Source organism: Misgurnus anguillicaudatus, chromosome 5, assembly GCF_027580225.2.
Source record: "Misgurnus anguillicaudatus chromosome 5, ASM2758022v2, whole genome shotgun sequence".
Taxonomy (NCBI): Eukaryota; Metazoa; Chordata; class Actinopteri; order Cypriniformes; family Cobitidae; genus Misgurnus; species Misgurnus anguillicaudatus.
In genome coordinates this window covers 17,216,302-17,239,700 of record NC_073341.2, presented here as the reverse complement: position 1 = coordinate 17,239,700, position 23,399 = coordinate 17,216,302, and the positions used below count along the sequence as shown (strand labels likewise).

Genomic DNA, 23,399 nt, shown 5'->3' with positions numbered 1-23,399 from the left:
ATTAGTTAAGTGATTCACAGGATTGCTAAATCCCAGAAAAAAAAAATGTTTGTACAAAATAGTTTTGAGTTTGTACAGTCAAAGGTAGACACTGCTATTTTTTTGAACACACCCCTTTCGACTAATTGCCCAGTTGCGCAGCCTTGGGGGCGTGCGTGTCATGGGTGCTGGGTCTTGTTTGTTTTCTGAGAATCTACTGAACCTACTGGTAACTTGTTTGCCACGTAGCAATAAAAAAATATACTAAAAACCTTGATTATTCTGGTTAGTCACATTGTACTGCTATTATTTTGAACAATACTGTACTAGTCACCTCAAGGTGGTTAGTTTGAGCTGTTCAATACTAATCTCAAATAAAAAGTCAAACCATTAGCCAATATAAGAGCCAAATGAAGCTGTATTGATAACAGTATCTTGGCCTTAATCCTCTTCACTGTGTAGCACAGAAAAACATCCTAAAACAAAAGGCATTCAGGTGACCATATTAAGATATACACCATGGGTGCAAATATCCGGCTAAATCTGATCCAACAATCACAGCTATTCATGAGATTCAGTAGTTGGCACCTCAGGTGTGGTACAATGTCCCTCCTTTCCCACCCAGTTAATGCCATATCCATTCTCTTGTGGTGATGTTTTTGTAGAGTTTTGTCTTTCCAATGATGTGAAAGTGGTGAACTGGACTCGTTTCCTCTTGCTAGTGGGTGAGTGGAGTGAATCTCTTCTAACTTTGAGTGATCCGGTGTTCCCAACGCTAGGGTCATTGGATACTGAAGACACCTGACAGGACGTCCTTCGAGTGAGAGTCCCAACAGGATCTGTGCTCGGTGCAATGTCAATCACAGATGTGTTTTGAGTGTCCTGTTGCAACGGACTTCCAGTGACGTTCATTACCAGCTCAGCATCTGTTCCCAGCCATACCCAGTCGTGCCGATGGCCAGGGTGCTCAGAAATCTGAGCGTGTGTGTGCTTGTGCCGAAACTTGACCAGATATGACACGCAGTTTATCAAGAATACTATGATGGCCAAACAGAAGACACCTAGTAAAGCGTACATGCCAATTTCCAGGTCCGTAAGAGGCTGGTTTAGTGGTTCCTCAATATCATCATCATAATCTCCATAGTCATTGTTTATTGGCTTCTGCTTGGGGATTTCCACTTGTGGTGGGTAGTTATTGTAATTGACTAAGTTCCCAGAGGCTTTTCCAGTGCTTACCATTGAGACATCAGGAACTTTATTAGTATTCCAAGGACTTCCAGCATCAACATCTGCTTTTCCAGTACTGAAGAAAACTCCACCGTTTAAAATATTCCCAGGTTTGCTGACTCCGGCAGAGGCGTCATTAGCCCGGCCCATTCCCAGATCATTTGCAATATTTCCAGAAGTTGAGTCTTGAGCTGTGGTGGTGATCTTCGTTAAAGCGTTTTCCTCTCGATCAGATTCTGAACTTCTGTTTAAAACCAGATCTGGCTGCTTCAACTTTTTCCCAACTTCCACCATCTCTTGTTCATTACTATGCTCAATGCTGTTAACTGTCCCAGTAACACCAGCAAATGATCTTGTGCTGCTTCCAGTAGTGTTTGTAATGAATTCATAATTATTGGTGCTGTTGTTTACAGGACGTTTGGTGTTTGTCTGGAACTTAACAGTTAGGCTGACATTGGCCACAGCTAAAGTGCTTTTGCGCTTGGATTTTTGACAGACCTCACAAATGGTCATCTCGGCTCTCACCAGTGTTCCTTGACCTTCACCTTCTGCCACAACAGTCAATGAAGAGTCCTGAATAGAGATCACACCTTCATTCAGTGATGTCACAGTGAGGCGGTAGTGAGAGGGATCATAAATATCCAGAGGGGTGAAGGTGCCATCGCTAAACTGAAGCCAGGAACTCAACACTGCCTCCTGTAACAAGAATAAACTGATTAAATATTAACTAAACATATAGATGTTAAAGGATCTTTATGGAACCATACAGCCAAAAATGGTTGATCTGTGACAATGTCTAGCACAGCGGTTCTCAACTCCAGTCCTCGGGCCCCCCTCCCAGAACATTTTAGATGTTTCCATATATAAAACACCTGATTCAGTTCATCAGCTTGTAAGTGTGTTAAGGAAAAGTTTCAAACACTCTGGAAGGAGCCTAATGAGTGGAATCAGGTGTTTCATATAAGGAGACATCTAAAACATTCTGGGAGGGGGGGCCCGAGGACTGAATTTGAGAACCACTGGTCTAGCACCATTATTTTTAACAGTGCATATCATAATAATGCCCAGCCCTATGTTGGTAAATAATAAATTACCTGTTTAAGATTGGTTAGCACTTCTTGTGTGGAAGCTGTGGCGCTGATGACTCTGTTACTTCCTGTATTGAGCTTTAGTTTGAGCGTGAGACCACTGACCAACTGCAGTCCCAGTTCAGTGATGGTCACTCGATCATCCACAACCCTCACTGTCTTCTCTGCCAGTATTGAATCAGACAGAGGAGAAAGAACCTAAACAAACAGAGAAACCTTGTTAATAAGGATGCAGTGCAAGAGATCAATTATTCATGTGTAAACTTTGCTGTATATACGTTAAGCCAAACCGAATTTTACCTTTAAAGATGTGGTGCCCACATCTACTCCTGACAGAACCTTGCCTGCCTGCAGGTGGGCAATATTAGGATCCTCCACCTTCAAGAAGTACCGCACCAGCTTGGTCACATCCACCTGCCAGTCAGAGCCAAGGAAAAAGGTTTGGGGTTCCCGAGGGTCCGAATGCTTTGCTACAAAATGAGTGAAGACTCGAACTAAAGCATGCTGGAACTGAAGCATACATCCTCTGCCCTTAGGCTCTTCCTCACTGCTCCAGCCTGGTTTACTGTAGGGCACATGCAGTACAGAGAACCAGTCACATAATGTCATCTATGACCTTCATACCTGCTTAGATAAGAGTGAATAGATGCCACATGCATCCACAGTATATTAATATTTAATTACAGTTCAGATATTTTCAGAGGAATAAACACATTAATCACAAATGACCCGCTTGATTGGATCACACTGTAATATAATGACTGGATGTTTTGTCTCATGTAATCTATTATACAATAGTATTTAACCTACTAAAAATATGTCTCATAACCTTGCACAATGTTACAAAATGTCTTTCATAATTCATAATCCACTTGACCCTGTCTGAACGTAGACTCACATTGTTATTCGGTCACAATGTGCACCATTTCAGATTATGCGAAGGCTAAAAAATAAATGTCTTAAAGAGATCTTCCCAATCTATGTAATCTTTATATTCTATTGTTCTTGTTTTTAAGATGCAAAGCACAGATTGTTCCCTATTATTTTAATTTCTTGTATAACACCGTTGTGTATAACACCTTTGGGTAACAGTTTACCTAGAAGTAGAAAATCATAAAACACAAAATATAATTGAACACATAATATGGCATATTATATGGCCATTTTTCTTTATTCTCTAACCTTAAGAAAGTGTTGGTCCACAAACACTTTGGTTTAAACTGTGTTGGTGTACCTCTTAGTAGAGATGATGGGAATTCTCCAGCTCTTGATCTGACTGAGCTCTGTATCAGACACATCTATATCCAGTGGAAGCTGTGGAAACCACACCTTCATCTCCAGCTGGGCGCTCATGTAACTGTAGGTGAAGTTCACCAGCATCCTCAAACGCTCCTGGGTTTCTTTTCCATTCACATAGACAAAGTCACATCTGTCAGATACCTGAGGACATCAAGAAAAGTTCATGTTAGGTTATTCTTATCATTAAGCGAGCTGGTTGTTCACATGGCAGTTTTCATGTTTCGCTGGATTTGTAAGGAATTTTGTTTCTGTAAGAGGATTTGGTGCTTAGCATCAGTGCAAACATGATTTTTTGGGACCAAACATAATTTTGGTTCAGATCAGCATTTACAAGTGTATAACTAATTTATAGGGGTGTGACGAGATCTCGTGCGACGAGATCTCGCGAGATTAAATATGTATCGCGAGATTAAGTTTGTCTCGCGAGATTTCTTGTGTAGGTGAAATTCTGGCCGTTTCTCAAATAAAAGACTGCATCCTTCGGAGGTCGCATTTTTAAACTGCATTTACTTCTTAAAGACTGTCTTATTAGAGACTACTAACAATTATAAAGTTTACTAATAATTTAGTTAATCGCAAATTGTTGTAATATGCTCACGACTTGCGAATGTAATGCTCAGTTAATGATCTGAAATAAACCTTAATGACGTATGCAGCCTGCATATGCGACCTCCGGAGGATGCAGCTTTCTGTTTGACCCTTTTAGGGGCCAGTTACACCAAAAGCGTTCATGGCAGTTGCAGGCGCCTTTTTTAAATGATATTCTATGGGCATGGAGCGTTTGCGCACTGTTTATGCGCGCTGAGCGCCTTGCGGTTTTTGAAGGAACGCTGAGAGCGGAGAAGTGCCCGACGTCATTCGCGTCTTTCCATTGTCCACTCGAATGAGGGGAGGAGATGCGGGCCTTACGTTGTGGTGAGGGAAGTTTACATTTGAAGAACCGGACTCCACGTGCTCACTCTCTCCTGCGTGTTTGTGCACCTCTCACCCTCAAACAAGGTCAGAGCAAGCGTCATCTTTTTAAAGTTTCTGCTAATATGACAGTTAACAGCAAAAGAGCGCTCACGCTTCAATATTTGATTGAAAAGACAGCTGACTCGGTGGTTGCCTAGCAATATTAAAAGCCGCGTCGACTCGCACTGCTCTTTTTTTAAAAAAGGCAGTGCGTCACGGCTTGCGTTTCCAAGCGTTTAAAGCGTGGTTGGTGTAATTAGCCTCTTACAGTGCATGCATTATATTCTGTCTTTTACTGCATTTGCTTTTTTGTTTGGGTTTCCAATAATGTTCGTTTGGGAGCTCGTATGAAGTCTGAGACGTGTTGTGTTTGTCTGTTGATCACTGTCAGATGTGAAGTCTCAGCAGATTAAACCATCACAGAGTTTACATGATTTTATGTCTGCATGTTATTTCTATTGTAAAGAAATGGACGCATATTAAATATTTAAATGGATTTAAACATTGTTTGGCTACTATCAACTATCTCCCCCTGCAGGCATTTGTTATAATATATACATAATGCTTTTTATTTATAGACCACAAATGTAATGTGTTTGTTAATGTAATGTTGTTTAATGTAACTTGGTTTTAATACTTTATTTGAACCAATTATTATTGCATCTTCGTTATCATGTAATTTTAAAGCCTACTGCTCATTTGGGTCTATTTTTATTACCCAAAAATAACAAATTACTTCATTATCAGTTAGTAAAATAATTGTTAGGGGCAGTCCTTGATTAGTTAAAACATTTAAAAATAACATGATTTCAGTTTCTTATTCATTTATTTTATCATCGAGGGTTTCTTAAAAAGTGTAAAAATATCGTCTCGTTCTCGTGAACCAAATCTCGTGTCTCGTCTCGTGGATTAAGTGTCTCGTCACACCCCTACTAATTTAGATTTAAGAGTTTAAGTAATAATTTCCTGACTGTATTAATGAGCCCATCTTGAACAACTTTATTATTTAAATGAATAAAGAAACAGGACTTCACATAGGTGTAAAGTATCCTGACCAGTGGCGGCTGGTGACTTCTTTTTTTTTTTTGAAGCGCACGATGCGAAGTTCGTCACAACATGTATGTAGCTTGTCATGTGTGTGGTTCGTCATTTCAAAATATGTGTTCTGCGCTTTGAGAGATCGTGTGTGCCTTGAACTTGAAATTGAAAGGAGACGCTCGCGTGTGCCAGATACCCGCACAATCTCATGCGTAATCAGAGTTTGCTGTTAAGGGAGTGTCTTGCATGTATATAGGGAACGTGAGCGTCTCTTTTATCATAAATGGTTTTGACGCGTCTCCAGCAGCAGGCACTTACTTTGTCAAAACACGTGATGCACACAGGATCTCTCCACACACAGGACACATATTTTGGAAAAGGGAACCACACACATGACAATCCTAACACTTATTTTGAATTAGCGCATCCTCGGAAGTGCAGTCACGAGCCGCCACTGATCCTGACTTAACTTAATGAAACAAACCAGATCTGTTGTCCGGGACTATAATTATACAAAGCTCTTCCAATTTAAAATAATGAATTACATATTAAATCACACTGACATTTTCCATTTCCTTCTTTCATAACACACTGCTGCGTTTTAATTCTTAACGTAATCTTTGTCACTTGAACATAAACACAAGACTGGGAATCTGAGAAATTAAAAAGCGTGGGCTTTATTCAATGCATACAGCTATAATTACATGAAAAGTTTTTACAAGATTGAAGAAGGTAGACATGGGTGACTTTGATATCCTGGCATAAAAAAGCAATTACAGTACTGTGCAAAAGTCTTTGGCAACCATGCCACTATTAGATTCCTTTTGCAATCAGTCTCTGTATTAGAATACAACCAGAACTGGACATTTATATGCAGTATTAAAAGCAGAATAAAATTATAAATTAAAGTAAAAATTATAAAGCTAAAGTGTCACATATTTAGTGTGAGCTTCCCTTCCACTTGAGCAATAGCAAGAACCTGTGGGATCTCTTAAACCTAAATACAATGGGATCATGATTTCCTATTCTCATCTAATGACTTCAGGACTTCAGTCTCCTCAAGATGAGTTCAAGATGTGTTTAGTGCCAAGAGCGGTCACACTACCATAAATACTGAATTTTGCTAGAAGCCACCAAATTGTGTTTTTTATTTTGTGTACATATTTCCTGCATTTTCTCTTTGTATCTTAATAAAGAATCCAACAGGTATTTAGATGGTCATCAAATAAATCTGGATGAGAATATTCTTAAAATAAAGAACTGATTATTTTTCGCAGAAAAGAGATACATTTGTTCAGTGCATTTAGACTTGTTTTCAGTGTAAGTCACAATGAAATGTATGCTTATGAAACATGGACACATGCACACACACCTTCAGTACATCTTCATCTGTAGAGCTGCAGTCAGTCAAGTCAGAGACGTCCAACACAGAGCCGTCCTGTTCAACAGCAACAGTTCTCACAGCCACCGACACTCTCTTACCGGTCAACACCGCAGTGTTCAACAGCTCAGTGTCCTACACAGAGACAAAGATTAAAGAGAAAGGTTGAGCCTTAAAGGGATCGTTCACCCAAAAATTAGACTTCTGTCATCATTTACTGACCCACATGTTGTCCTAGACCTGTATGAATATCTTTGTTCTGATAAACCCAAAAGATGATATTTTGATAAATGATGGTAAGCACATAGCTGCTGGTATCTATTGACTTCCATAGTAGGAGAAACAAATACTATGCAAGCCAATGGGTCCCGGCAGCTGTGTGGTTACCATCATTTATCAAAATATCATCTTTTGTGTTTATCAGAATAAAATAAAATGCGTACGGGTTTAGATGAGGGTGAGTAAATGACAGAATATTAATTTTTTAGGGGGAACTGGCCCTTTAAAACTGTGCTAAGCTTAAACTTTAATAGCTTCTAAAATAGATGACAGGGATTTAGTTATAGTAACACTGTGGTGAATTTAGTCACAATATGTGTGCCATTTTTAGCATCATTAAATAATATTACAGGTACATGGGGGTAGAGATTTTAAGCTAGAATGATTATCTGTTAGATAATCTGGGTTAGATATTCATTATCTGGTAACTGCGCTGATAGACCTTTATGCAATCAAAAGTAATTTCAGATGAGAACAAATGGAGAGGAAAAAGGATTAGTCTAGTGGGTGAAAACCTTATTTTCCAATATTGTATGCAGTGGAACATGAAGCTCCAAAATAATGGTGTAACTCTTTGATCTTTAAAGCTCCTGACAGATGCACAATGGCAGCTGACATAATGAAACTGGTCAAAGGTCACTAAATTATACTTGCAATGCATTAAAATAATAAGCATACTGTAAACTATATACATTTTTTATTATTAAGAGAAAGAACAGAATTTACCATTACCATTGAGTGGATCAAACCTCAGTGTTTGGTTCACTGACACCACTTTCAATAATAGTATGTATGTATGTATTAGGATTAGGAGTAGTATAGTCCATGTCTGTTAGATTGACGCAAACTACATGCTGTTGTACCCAAATTTAATAAAGTTATAGATACACACAATACACACAAAAGTATAAAATTTTCGGTCCAAAATAAAAATGCTCTCTGGAGTAACAAAGTCCCTCATTAACATATTAGAGCTAAACTGTTTCTTTTTAAATATTCAGCGATAATTATATCAGACCCATGACCAAACGTATTGAATCTAAGTAAAAACAGCTACCATAACTAACATAAGATGTTGTATGTTATAAAAATATATGTATTTGTGTGATAATGACTACCAAATGGCACCATAGCAAAGTGAAAGAACTCATATACAGTAGTTTACAGATTATCATTTTATTCCTGCCCTTTTGCTTGAAGTCAATGGTTTTTGATTTCTTTAAAAGTTACATACCATAACTAGAGGAGCCAGGCCTACAAAGTCCCTCTGAGTGGTGTAGATCCTCATTGTGCCTTCTGACACGCCCATCTTTCTGACATCATCAGGAAGTGTCAACTCCCACTTTATCACCTGAATCTCAGATTGACCGCTGACGTCCTCCACTTCAAAATCGATTTGTAAAACTGCTTGTAGTTTACCTAATCTGAAAGAAATGTGCCATTTAATTTTTTGGCCTTTTACGATAAAAAAATCTCACTTTTAGTAAACAAAAATATGAATTATTTACATTCATCAATGTAACAATACATATAACTTCACTAATCTTTATTATTACACGGCACTCTTTTCTTATCTTAGATCCGAAAGTAAACTGGTTTTCCTCGCAAAAGGTCTGCAGTTGTTAAAAATGAGCAAATAAAATATTTTTATGTGAATATTTCATGCTCCTTACCTTATTTAACAAGTCTATACTATGTTTTGATACAAGTGTATATCATGTTGACTTAAAAGATACAGGGCTTATGATATCACCCTTTTAACAATATCATTTGAATCTCTGAGCAGTCTAATCTTATCAAAGTACTTTACACAACATTCAACAGAACACACAATCTTTATTAATCTGAGCATCTGTCTCAAATCATATGGCTTTATAATGCACAAATCTTAAGCTTTATGGATGAAGTATAGCTTGTATAGCTGTTTGCTTCAAGCAAGAAAATGTTGTAAAACTTCCGCTAGAGACACAAGTATGCATTTAAATGTATTTCTACACTTAGTATACTGTAGTTCTAACATTGACCATAAACAGTAGGCTAAATACTTTAAGTTGACTTAAGATCAGGCTTTCACTAATAGGATTCAGGCAAACACACACCTGTATGAATCAGGCATGCACATGAATGAAGAGCTCAATACTAAATATAAAAAACCCACATTGATTGAGTATAGTTTAGTCATGACAGGATATGACAGGTCATGTATTTGGTCTTGGCGGACAAGACCTGCTTACAAACAATGCACAAAAACTTGCTACTGCTATGTATAATCAATGTAAGCAGATCTACACAGGTGGAGTTTACAGTATCGAATGACTGCCAGAGTACAGAATCTCATAGTTAAATGACTGAATTTTAAATACTTTAAACAGCACATTATTAAAACTATGTCTTGGATGGAAAAATTTTATTCGTAGACACTGAACTCAAAAAATGCTGGGTTGTTTTAACACAAGGCTGGGTAAAAATTGGACAGAACACAAGTTGGGTTATAAATAAACCTATGCTGGATTGTTGTTGTTAACCAAGCATTTTAAGAGTGCAGTGAGTGAGTATTACCTGAATTGGTCTTGATACACTTACCTTTTCCCAACTGTACTTAACTTTCTCTGACAGATTACTCCAACACTTCCATCTGGTCCTTTATCCAATATGATTTCCCACAGCTGCGTGTTGCTGGGTGTGGCTATGCGAAAAGAGACACCCTTTTTTACCATGGCTCTATAAAGAATAAAACAAAAGAAGGGAATGTTTGACTTAATTCATTCAAGGTAAACTTTATATATGTGTGTTTTGCTGGGAATCAAACCCACAATGCTGATAACACAATGCTTTGCTTACTAAAAAAGTAGTAAACGGAAAAAAAATTCAAGAAAAGTCATGAATACATAATGCAGTTGTCAGAATATAGACTAGACTGAGGAATCACAGACCTCCAGCACATAAATCCCTTCCAAATATGACCTTGGATTACAAAATAAGTCATAAGTTTTTTTTTTAAATAAATAAGCTTTTTATTGATGTATGGTTTGTTAGGAAAGGACAATATTTGGCCGAGATACAACTATGTGAAAATCTGGAATCTGGGGGTGCAAAAACAATTTAAATATTGAAAAATCTCCTTTAAAGTTGTCCAAATGAAGTCCTTAGCACTGCATCCAGTATCAAAAATAAACTTTTGATATACCATGATATATTTACAGTAGGAACATGATCTTTACATAATATCCTAAAGATTTTTGGCATAGCATTTGGTGTGTAGGAACTGGACTGGCCTGCACAGAGTCCTGACCTCAACCCTGAATTATACCTCAACCCTCAACCAATGAATTAGAGTGAAGACTACAAGCGAGGCCTTCTCGTCCAACATCAGTGTCTGACCTTACAAATTTGCTTTTAGAAGAATGGACAAAAATTCCCATGGACACACTCCTAAACCTTGTAGAAAGTCTTCCAAGAAGAGTTGAAGCTGTTATAGCTGCAGAGGGTGAGCCAACTCCATATTAAACCCTATGGATAAGGAATGGGATGTCATTCAGGTTCATGTGAATATAAAGACAGGTGTCCCAAAACTTTTGGCAATATAGTGTATCTGTGCGACTTATGACTGGTTTTGTGGCCCATGGTCACAAATGTATTATTACATATATTACAACAACTTACATAAATCACTGGATGTAGGGATTTAAAGACTCAATATAAATGAAATTAACATGTGTCTTGCTTTCAATTAATTGTTAGTTTTAATACCCACTTTGCAGAACAATGTTCATGAATCTATACACAGCTGTGACAGATGAGCTGAATAGTGAGTTTATTGTTATGGTATGGGTGAATATTATGGACCCAAAATCGACAATCTTACAGCCCAAACAGAAGCGCAACAGAATTTTTAAAAAATAATTTCGTAGAAATTACAATGTTATTGCAGCTGGGTTGTTGGTAATTTACCATAGATTTACATTTATGTTATTTACTGGCAAAGAGTTTGTTAAATAAGTTTTAAATATTAACAATTAATACATTTTGTAAATCTGTACATTTAACAATAATTACCACTTTATTGCTAATATCCTATATTAATGTATAGGGAGTATACATACAAGAATTGTTTGATGGAATATGTAATTATTGCTGAAATAAGGCTCCACAGTGTGGTCAGGAAGGGGCTTATTTCACGATAACAACTTGCTGCCTGTACATTATCCTGCTTATTACACAGACATTTACCTGATAAATAAGGTAAGGAACATTAATTGTTAATTTGAACAAACTAATTTTTTACAAATGCAGACCTTCCACGAGGAAACATGACAAAACATTCAAATGTCGCAAACAAGCTACTTGGTTTAATAATTTGTAAATATAATGTCGTATATGTTATTAAAATATTTATATTTAAATTTTTGTAATATTAAACTGTACCTGTCAAAATAATTTGCAGCATTCGGGTTAGCATGTGTTAAGCAGTTGTTTTCTGGGAATAATAAACCTGCAAATGTCGCAACTGGCAAATCAGAATCAAGCATTCCAACGAGCCGTGTAATAAAAAAATTAACCAACTATGTATAATGTAGCCCCTTTAGATTAACATATTTGTTTGGGTGCCTCATTTCCTGTGAAGATTTTGTAAACTTCATACAAGGACAGATATTCAGGAGAATTATGTGCTTCCAAAATTGTTGCAATTCTTTGATAAGGGCCCCTTTACTCTCTAACAGTATAATGGCCCTGTGCACAAAATGAGAAAACAGCAAAGGGGTGAGCTCCCCATTATTTTAAAATAACATGCTCAGTCAGGACATATGGATATGATGTTAGGTGATACTCTTGGTCAACCTCACAAATGTTCATCTTAGCTGAGAAATGATTATAGCCACAACCTGCATTAAGTATCACACTGATCCCATATTACAGTAAAATAAAAGAACAGCAGCAATATATTCTGTTATATTTATCATAAACAGCAACATTTTGTGCCTAGAGGAGAGAGAAAATATAACAGCTCAATAATGCCAAATATCCATGTTAAGGCACCATTAGAGCTGTGGGACCAGAATCTAAAAGCTTCTACCAATACAGACAAACAGTACAGGGTGTCATAGAGGCTAGCAGACATTTAAAATAAGAGTAATGACAAAAAACATACAACTTACAACTGCAAGTGTAAAATACTCTCAACAGCAACAATAGCACACCCTTCTTTTGAGCACTTTGCAAATATTAAACAAAGGGAATAATTTACATTCATCAAGGAATACCACCCAATGTAAATGTTTTATACATGTAATACAGGATTAAGGTTATGTTTCAGAAAATATGACTTCTTTTTGTTCATCAAACTGTGCATGTGCGTGTGTTTAGGACCATCTGTACTGCTTTTTATTGCAGTGTTTCCCATACATTGATCCGTCACAAATACATTTTTCATGATTCCTATTTACATTTTTATTTTACTATTTAAAACGGCATAATTCATTAAAGCAAGCGCTCAACCCCCTTCCTCCATTCTCTCTCATGTTGCATGCAGCGTGCTCTCTCACATAACAGTGGAAAGTATTTTAACTTCGTGTTCCTTCGTGTACTTTCTTTTCGTGTAAACGTCAACAGTCATGGATGTTACTGACAGAGAAGACGGCTGATCGTGTTCATCATGACTTAACGAAAGGTTAGCAGTAGTGTTTCCCACACATACCCGTTCTGGTGTGAGTCTGTGTCCGAGCTCTCTCCCTACCTATGATGCGGCACGTGTTCTGTAGTCATAACTCTGTGTAACAGCAACCGTGTATTCTCTCATATTTCTGAATTTGCAACAAATTGTCTGCACTATATGCGATATACAATAAAACCACCACTTGTATTTAAAATAAAAATGCGCTCATAACACAACAAAACTGACGAGAAGAGCAACATCAGTACAGCCTCAATGTAAATGTATGGTGATTTTGTCAGACGATGTCACGTTTTTAGTAGCAGTTAAAGAAAGCGCAGATTGGATTAAACACTGAGTTACTGGGTCGTGGGTCATTACTGGGTCCTGTTTAGTCACTATTTTATAGCATTCAGTTGTGTTAAAATGCAATATAATGTGACAGATCAAAGAATAAAACATGACGCAATGACGTCACATATATGCTAATCAGCGTGTGACGTCATCACCTTCACAGTCTCTCAAAATCCTGTGGGAAACACTGCATTGTGAAGGGCTCATGGGAGATTGAATCTTGACATTGGCAGAAAAAATTCTGGGACTTCTGTGTCACAACAACATACTGTATGACTCTTTGGTCTTTTCTTTTCTAAAACAAAATTTTGTCAATCTCTTACAATATCTCTTCCTATAATTTAAGTTTTTGACTGTCACTTGTTTCCAATCTCTCTCTCTCTCTCTCTCTCTCTCTCTCTCTCTCTCTCTCCACAATCCTCTGAATCATCTGTCCCACATCGACATTTAGCACTGCCTTTGCTTTTGACCTATGGCAGTGCTTCTCAAATAGTAGGGCGGGACCCTCAGGGGGGGCTCGCAAGACCCCGGAGAAAATACTTTTTCAGAAAGTGATTTTTTTTGCATCGTCACTTAAAGACATTACACCCCAATCACGCTGATAAGCTGCTTGTGTTTTTTATTATCATTTATTGATTATATTTTATTTAATTTTTCATTATCAAATGGTCAACAAATATTATACTTTAACTAAGGATTGATTTTTTTTATTTCAGGCAAATTGATGCATTTTAAGTCTTTTCTGTTACAGACTAAAAAACAGTGTTAATAAAGTTATTCTTTGTTGTAAGTTGATCGATATTTCTTTTTTGTGTTTTCTTTTTGTGTTTTCTCAATGTTAATAAGGATAAAATGTTTTGCAGATGTGTAATTTTAAAGACAAATTATACTATTTACAGTCGCGGCAGAGAGTTGGGGGGGGGCGCAAAATGTTTACCTCTTCCTAGGGGGGGGCGTGACAGAAAATAATTGAGAAGCACTGACCTATGGAGACTTACATGTATCAGAACATCCATCCGAAATCATCTCCTGTCTGAACTGTTCAAAACTTTACAGTGTCAGAGCGAACATTTGATACCACAAGTTGCTCACAAGCCTGTTTTTCAATTATCTGTCAAACACGAAACTTTATTTAATAAATTAAGTCTTTAAAAATGTCAAAAGCATACGTACACACATTGGCACAAATTTTTTGAGCTTCATAATCAGAATATTAAATGACCAAGTTGTAGAGACATCCAGGTTAAAAGAAACACACACAGGATCCAAGGGCCAAATAGAAATTAAACAGACTTGAATTTTAACCAAATTAACTTAAAAACATCTAGTACATCTCTCCAGGTGAGACTTACCTGAGGGAAAATGTGTCCAGGTTGGCTGAGCTCCTCATGTAAACATAAAAGGAGGCAATATCATTCTTTTTAAGTGGTTTAGAGGAGGTCTGGATGACCACAGCCTCTCCCAATCTAAGGACAGACACTGGTGCGGCCCCCTGTTTGACCTGTAGAAGGCGCACACTCCCAATCCTTTGCATGGGGGTCACAGCCACCTGGGGCTGCCCTACATTTCCACCTTCAACGTCCCATCTTTTACTTTCCTCTCCACTACCGCTGCACGGCCCAAAAGTGCTGGGTCGGGCCTGGTAGTAAAGCTCCACAGGGTTCCCCTGGGATGGTCCCAGTCTTTCGCGGCTGGAGCTGCTCTCAGCTGGGCTGAACCAGGCCACAGGAATGTCAACCTCGGCCATGCAGGTTCCATGCTTATTTCCAATGACGCAAGAGCTACGAACTTCCTGTGTCTGCCAAAAGGCGTATATGATTACACATGGCAGCTCATCTTTACTCCCTTTTACCTTTTCCTCCCTGGCCCAATCCCTTCCAGCCACGTAGAAGAGGACTCGCACTTTGGGAGAAGACGAATAGACCCATCGAGTCAACACAAAAGACTGCACTCTCCAGTTGAGGGTGAAAACTGGTGGCGAGGGTCGAAATAACTCCACTGACTGCATTAAATCCAAGGGGATCTCCTGTTTGGTGGAGAAGAGGCTATAGCTGGCATTAATCATTGGGTGACGCTCTGCCCGGAGAATGACAATTGGCTGTGTGTGACTTTGCATGCTGGAATTCCTCATGATGTCCTGTCCCGCCTCTTTTAACAGAAAGTAGTCTGCATCCCACACCTGGTAACTTACAGGAAGAAACATGGGATGTGGGGTGGAGGATTTGATGACATCAGAGGTCTCCTGGCTGTCCAGATCTGTAATTGAACAAGATAAAAAAATTGAAAAATTTGGTTTAAATAATCTTTAATCGGATGACATTAATAGAGTGCCGCTACTACGGCTTTTCATATTTGGTTTGGTGATATTTTTATCAAAAGATCAAATATTTTATATTGTGGAAGTCCAACTGTGCATTCACACGGCCACCGTCGAGAGCATCAAAGTGGCCGGAAGTCATTCATTTTCAATCAGAGCCGGCGGTAAGCTCCGATGAACAGTGGCGCAGCACATCTTGGATGGTGTGAGCGCCGAGGAACTTTATTGTAATGTGCTATGACTAGAGGTCGACCGATATGCTTTTTCTCTGGCCGATGCCGATGCCGATTTTTTAGAAATCAGGGCAGCCGATGGCCGATATGTTTGGCCGATTTTCTATATGTACATAATAATTAAAATGTTCTCATCATTATTAGCAGATATTTTAAATGCAAAAATGTCACTATTTAAGTCAAAGTATTTAAAAATATATGACTGGTCTTTCTGAAGAGTTTTACAACCTCCTCTGCACCATGGATTTATCAGACACAGATATTACCTGACACTCTGCTGTCATAATCTTTGATCAGTTTTTTACCATGGCTTTTATTGCTTTGTAGGATAAAATCCTTATTTGGTAGACCTGATAAAATATTTATTCATCATAAAGTTAACATAGTAAATGTCTATGGTTTTTAGTTGAGACTGTTATTTAGGGCAAATCTTTTTAAACACATTTACATTCTCATGTCTGAGACGCTTTAAGTGACTGATTGTGCTGACAGTGACGTCTTGTGAGTTTAGTGTTGGGACAGATCTGTTGTTTCAACCGTTCATTCAAACGAATCCGTTCAAAGGAGTCAGTTCGCGAATCGGACGCGCTGTGTTCTAATCCAGGCTGAGCAGCGCAAAACTGTAAACAAAGTGTTACTGTAACAACACGAAAACATTTCCTTTGTGGATATGATTTGGTCTTCCGACCTTTCGCCATCGAGTCAGTTTTGTTTTGAGTAATAAAAGCAGGGAGACAGAAAGCGTGCGCGCGCGGCTCTTCTCTCTCTGTCACGCAAACAAAACTCATCATCACTCATTAATCACATGAAATGAGCCTAATCTTTGCACGGACAGTGCACCGCGAGACATAAGCCCGTCGCGCTGTTGTACTGGCTGCTTAAGTCGCGCGATCCCGCATCATTTAGTAAAGCTGTTTGTGAACAAGGTATGGCTGCACACACACGAGACGGGAGCGATCTGCTTGCAGCAAGAGGCAGCGTCACGAGTTCTACAACAGCGCTTAGGTGCCCGCAGATGCGCCTGCCTATTAATCGGCCTAATTTTGCAGCAAAATCGGCCAAAGCCGATTTTTTAAAATATGCCAAAAATCGGCCAATTAATCGGCCGGCCGATAAATCGGTCGACCTCTAGCTATGACGCGGTTTGGTGGCAACCAATTGGATGGCGATGGCAGTGTGAATGTACAGTTAAAGGAACATTTCACACAAAAAAGAGAATCCTATCATTATTTATTAACCTTCATTGCAAACCTGTATGCTAGAATCTTTAGATAAATCTTTTCAGCCTATAGGGACCACAGGTTGCCAACCTCAAAAAAAAAAAAAAAAAAAAAAAAATCCATTAAAGTGCACCTTTCATTGCAAAATGTAAATGCTAAACCAGCATTATTTGTGTATTTGGTATAATACAATGTGTTTGCATGGTTTATGATTCAAAAACATTATTTTTCACATACCGTACATTTTTGTAGCTCCAGATTTCCCTGCCTTCCTCAAATGCTCTGATTTTTTACAAAGCCCATCAATCTGAAAAGCTATGTGTCCCTGATTGGCCAACTAATCTGTACGTTGTGATTGGCCTGAAGTTGAACAGCTCTGAAGTCAGGCAGAAATGTGACACTCTTTACCATGTTAGTAAGATTCACTCACAATGCAATGCTGACAGGAGTTAACTTAAAGGCTGTATTTCAGAAGCGGAAGGAATTATGATAATGACCGTCGTGTCCACGTTAAAGTAAACGGTTGCCTACAATCTGTGTGTTTGTTGTAGTCCAAGAAAAGAGATTTATGTTGAAAACAATGACTGGCGTGGTTTGTACCTTTTGCATACTAATACATAGCCTGGTCCAACCAGACTCTCGTACATTCATTTTATTTGTACAGAGAGTCTGGACATGCTCCATTGCAAAGCGTTACTTCCGTTTAGAAGGGGCCTCTGTTGAAGTTTAAAACTATTGGATCTTCCCAGAGTCACTCAGGATCTGCCATAGGTGATCACTAACGTGTGGTTGTGAAGTATATCATGCGCCGAAACCGGCCAGAAACAACAAGTCAGTGCGAATAATCAGAAAAACAAAACTTAGCAAACCTGGTTCTTGCTCTGGCTTTAACTTCTGTATATTCGGCAGTTTTGCAAGAATGGACCGAATAGCTTTTCTCACGTGTTTCTTCGCTGCCATTACTGAACTACAACTCAAACTGACGCACGACCTCAACGTCATCGTTCTTAGCCACCCCCCTCTGTTCGCTGATTGGACCTGCAGATTTTTGCAGGTGAAAACGAAACTCTACACAGCAGTCCCAGACGTAGTACTGAAGCAAAATGAAAATTAAGGGGAAGCACGTAGGAGGGCGGAGCCAGGCTAACTAATAAACACTTATACACCAAAGGTTGGAAATGTTAAATCGTGAATCTGACCATAGTTGCTCTTTAAAGTAGGCTAATATGCATATTCAATTGAAGAGCACCAAGCGGCCAATCAAGCAAACTAATGTAATTCAATAATGGTAGCTAATCGTAAAGTGGCAGTTTCTTGTACAGGGATTAGACTAGGGGTGGAACAATACATGTATTCGTTTCGAACCGAATCGGTACGGGGGTCACGGTTCGGTACATGAATTTAAACGGAGAATACACGGTATGAAAATAAAAAAACTTGCGTGCAAAATAATTAATGTAATGCGGAACTACTGTTAGATAGGCGTGTTCTTTATGGACAGCTAATCTGTTGCCCCGCTTTAGCTCTGAAGCTCTGATTGGCGCCGATGCATCCAAGCTCCGCCTATGTATGCGCTCTATCAGAGCCCGTCTACATTCTCTGGCACTCTGCATTTTTTTGTCACGTCGACGCCGGTGTTGTGTCGAAGTCTGTTCCCCCTATGTTCCCCCTATTTTTCCCTTCAGTGTAGTGTTTTTATGGCGTTTTTATCACGTTATAGGTTTTATTATTTATATATTTAAAGTTTTAATGGCTACTGAGATGTATATGTGTGCATTTCTGTAATGTATCTGTATTGTTCTTAATGGTAAGTCAATTATTTTTACAGAATGAATCATATTATATGTATAATATTTATTTAATTATGTATGCAAACATTACATTTTTAAAACAACCAGTAAAGGAAAAAAAGAGAAAAAGACAGGCTATATTTTAAAAGAAATACCCTAATAGAAAACTGTCAAATGTATGAAATATTTAATAAATTGTATTATAAAATACATGATATTATGCCAATTCAAATCTTTAATCTTTCTAAATGTAACGTGATGAAAACGCTATAAAAGCACTACACTAAAGGGAAACATAGGGGAAACTGAGTTCGACACAACACCTGTCCAGTCAGTTAGTGAGCAGCGATAGCGAGGATGGCAAGTGGTGTTCCACAAGAGTTAGACGCTCCGCCAGCCTCTTTAAGATCGCAAGTTTGGCAAAACTTCACTTTTCCAGTCAGTTACAATAGTACAGGTGAGAGAGTGGTGGAAAAGACGAGGACAGTGCGTTGGCGTTGTTCAGCAGTTGTTAGGTATGTGAGTGGAAATACATCTAATCAGGGCCACGCATTCACCTTGACACACGCGCATTTCAGTCAGTTCAAACGCCACACTTTGTATTTCTCACGCTGAGAAGTAGGAGATAAATTGTCCTGCTATATACAACAGGCATACGCAGGGCAGTTCTGTCCAGTTCAGCTGCTTTCAGTTTTTTAAGCGTGCTCAACTTTACGCAGCGCCATCAGCTTCAGAGTACCGCGAGAAATCTTGCGGAGGAGGCTGATTTCAAATCGCTCTCGCGTTACTCTGACGTCATCCACTTGTCGTTTCTTGCAGCGCCTCATGAAGTCGTACACACCTATTAATTCATCCTACAAGCCTATTTTTTGTTCTTTAGTACATTAATATGAAATAAGGCCAAAATGTAATTTTAAAATGTATTTAGGTAACACTTGTAATACATTTGAACCCATATTTGTATGAAAGATGAGTACAAGATTACTTAAAGTGGTATACATTTTTGAAAATACGAGATAGTATGTTAAATGCATTTCAGTTCATACTGTATTCATGACATCTCAAAATAACACTGATAAGGACACCTATGTTTTTAAGATTAGCTTAAGTACTAAAAAAAATGCCTTCTTCATTTTTGTTTTGCTTTTCCCTCCAATGTACCGAAAGTGAATCGAACCGTGGCTCCTGAACCGAGGTACGAACCGAACCGGGACTTATGTGTACCGTTCCACCCCTAGATTAGACTAGTCCTAGACTAAAATAAATGTAAACTGAAAACAACTTGCACTGACATATCCTAAAATACATCAGTGCCCTTTGTTTTTCTTCAAAATGCACACAAGTAATGTTTTTAGTAAGACATGTTTGTTAAAACTAGTTATATGTCCTAATTAAACTAAGGCCTAGTCCTGGCTTAAACTAATCCCTGTCCAGGAAACCACCCCATAGTTTTTCTAGTTAATTTCAATTTGTGTCATTCTGTGACAACTCATTCAGAGGTCCCCTCAAAATTTTGATGATTGTTTTTCGGAAGACAATATCAACACATCCTGTACGCTTAAATAATTTGGAAAACTTAATGCTTGTTAGTAAGGTTAACAAATTGGATTCTACAGTGTGGATTCAGAGTATTTGTACATGAAACTTAGTGCAAAGGCTGCTGCAATGAATTTTGCTAGGTGACACTATTAAAGGTCACGTTCTTCCTGATACCATTTTTTAAACCCTAGTTAGTGTGTAATGTTGCTATAATAGCATAAATAATACCTGTAAAATGATAAAGCTCAAAGTTCACTGCCAGGCGATATATTTTCTTCAATAGAATTGCTCTTTAAAAGCCTACAACGAACGGCCGGTTTGGACTACATCCCTCTATTTCCTGCTTTAATGACGTCAGCAAAACAGTTCGTTGACTAAACTCCGCCCACATGAATACGTCAGTCACCAGCTTTGGCTCAAACGGCTCTGCTAAGCTAAGCAGCTATCGAATCACAGCACACAAAACAAACTACACAATCAGAACTCGATACGTATTTCTGAAGGAGGGACTTCACATAACAAGGAAGACATCAGCCTGTTTTGAGGACAGTAAAAACAGCACTATACAGATAAGTAAATTGTGTGAAAAATACAGCGTTTTTTTACACGTGAAACATGAACACATGTTATATTGCCCACTATAAACACAATCAAAGCTTCAAAATCACAGACAGAACGGGAGCTTTAAACCACTAAACCATTTCTGACATGTTTGCAAACTTTTACAATTCTTGAACATATTATACCCTCAAATTGTGATGTGATGCTGAAACTACATTAATAGATGCAACTTCATTTGTTTATCATGCATTCTTCTTTAAACACAATAAGCAATAGTACATTTTATATGCTGTTTCATTTAGAAAATCATCGCAGTTTCGAAAGACATGGAAATGAGTAACTGAAAAATATTCATAATTGAGCACAAAAAGCTGATATCTTCCATACAATAATACTACATAAAGATAACTAGCTCTCAAGTACAGTTAAATTTTTTCCTTATTTAATTAAAAATGCATAGGTAAATAATAACAGATATCCCATCCAGATTTTGAGCTAAAACCACTGAACTGCAATATAGGGCAAAAAGTTAGGCAGAATTTATCAGTGATGACCAAACAATGCCCCCAAAAAACAGGTAGGCTATATGCTGATACAAATAAAATATAAACATAATGCAATAAGAACACAGTATGTTTGTTCATACTACTATGCTATTCATTATCTACTAGACCTCAAATTGGCAATTTTTGTATTCTTTTTGCAATTCAAACAGTCATAAAAATCAAGTTAAATCACTTTTGCGCCCTCACTGTTGGTCTGCAGGCAGCTACAGCTGTCCATGATGAGATACAAACTGTTCCAAAGCCCATATTTACAATTAAAAGTGTATGTTCAGGTTTCAAATTCATGTTAAGTACACTATTTTAGACAATAAAAAAAAATCTTTATAATTTAGCACTTTAGCACTGATCATTCGTCGATTAAATGATTGGAAATGTACCCTCTACATACCTTGCGTGTAAGTCGTGATTATAGTTGCCAATATCTGCAGAATCTTCCACATGTGAGAATAGAAGCTCATTTTGAAAGCAAGGGTTATCTGTGATGTGTCCCATTAACGATTCTTGAAGTCATCTATGAACCCTAAACACTAAACACCGTCTCACTGTCCAGAGCAAGTGCTGTGCATTTTGCATTAAAAGAAAAACTATCTAAATTGCTACTTTTATAAGATAAATGAGTTTGAGACCAATTTGTTGGATTAACGCGCTTTTTTTCTGCAGAATCCATCTAAAGAAATGTATTGTTTCTTTCGTTTGCGTCGGTTGTCTATCTTTCGTCATCAAAGCTGAAGATCCTCAGCAGTCAACAGCACGAGCCACATGATCTACTGCTAGTGAATTAAACACACTAAACTGCTCAATGGAGCCTCGAATAGTTCAGACAGAAAAACAGAATCTTTGATGGTGTAACTATTATTGTACTTTCGTAGTATATCACTAGTGACGTTTCATAAAGTGTTTGTGTGTGTAGTGTAAATCCCAGACAGGTGATTTAAAAAAAACAATAATTCTTCATATGAGTTGCGCGCAGATAAAACAGGTGCGGATTGAACGGATCTGTGTATTTCATGTGTGATTACAGTGACACCTCGTGGTCATGTTTGTAACGTAAATAAACATTTATTGTTACACAATTCATGTTTTAATTCAGATGTATGAAGGCTACACAAAACGTGATATAAAAATAATATAGAAAACGGACAATAATACAACATAAAGTAAAAGAGACGTTAAGATAATAAACATCATCATTCAGTAAGCATGGAAAATTTAAGGAATACTTACAAAAATTAAGCCATATTAATTATAAATCCTGGGGATGATTAACGTTAACCGGATAGACAATACGTTTGTGTTGCATGTGCAATGTCAAAATCTTAAAATGTAAGTAATTGTTGCCTTGCACATTTTTATTTAACAAATAACTGAGTAAATATGCTGCAGGTGATCCCAGGTGAAAAAAAAGTTGTATTTAATGTATTAAAAATATACTTAAAATTTAAGTAAAATGTTTTAATACATTTGTATTCCCAACGTGCTTATTTAAAGTGTATTAAAAAATTTAAATAGCTTTTAAATGTATTTCAAAAAAGTGTACTAGAAGTACGTTGGTAATAAATATATGCTTAATTACACTTTTTAAAAGTATGCTAAACTCAAGAATACTTTTAATGTATTTCTAAAAAGGTGCACTAGATGTAAGCTGGTAATAAATATATGTTTAATTACACTTTTTAAAAGTATGCTTAACTCAAGTATACTTTTAATGTATTTCTAAAAAGTGCACTAGATGTAAGCTGGTAATAAATATATCTTTAATTACACTTTTTAAAAGTATGCTAAACTCAAGCATATGTAGCCCGGGAAATGGATTAGTGATGACACCGGACACAGGATATAAAATTTAAACGGGGATCTTTTATTTCAGACTGCACGTTAAGCAGTGCAGAGTTAATTATGCAACCTTTGGAGTTGTAGAGATGGA

General features: G+C 37.7%; 1 protein-coding gene across 1 annotated transcript; it reads right to left on the bottom strand.

Annotated features, from left to right (window-relative positions):
* Positions 1-307: 307 nt before the first annotated feature.
* Positions 308-22,001, bottom strand: LOC129413639 (transmembrane protein 132D). Its single transcript, XM_073867645.1, has 9 exons — positions 21,864-22,001; positions 14,602-15,505; positions 9,829-9,966; positions 8,480-8,669; positions 6,958-7,101; positions 3,529-3,734; positions 2,595-2,859; positions 2,301-2,492; positions 308-1,902 (listed from the first exon to the last, which is right to left on the bottom strand). Exons 1-9 carry the CDS (start codon positions 21,931-21,933, stop codon positions 541-543), a joined length of 3,471 nt encoding a protein of 1,156 aa, XP_073723746.1. The 5' UTR covers positions 21,934-22,001; the 3' UTR covers positions 308-540.
* Between the last annotated feature and the right edge of the window lie 1,398 nt (positions 22,002-23,399).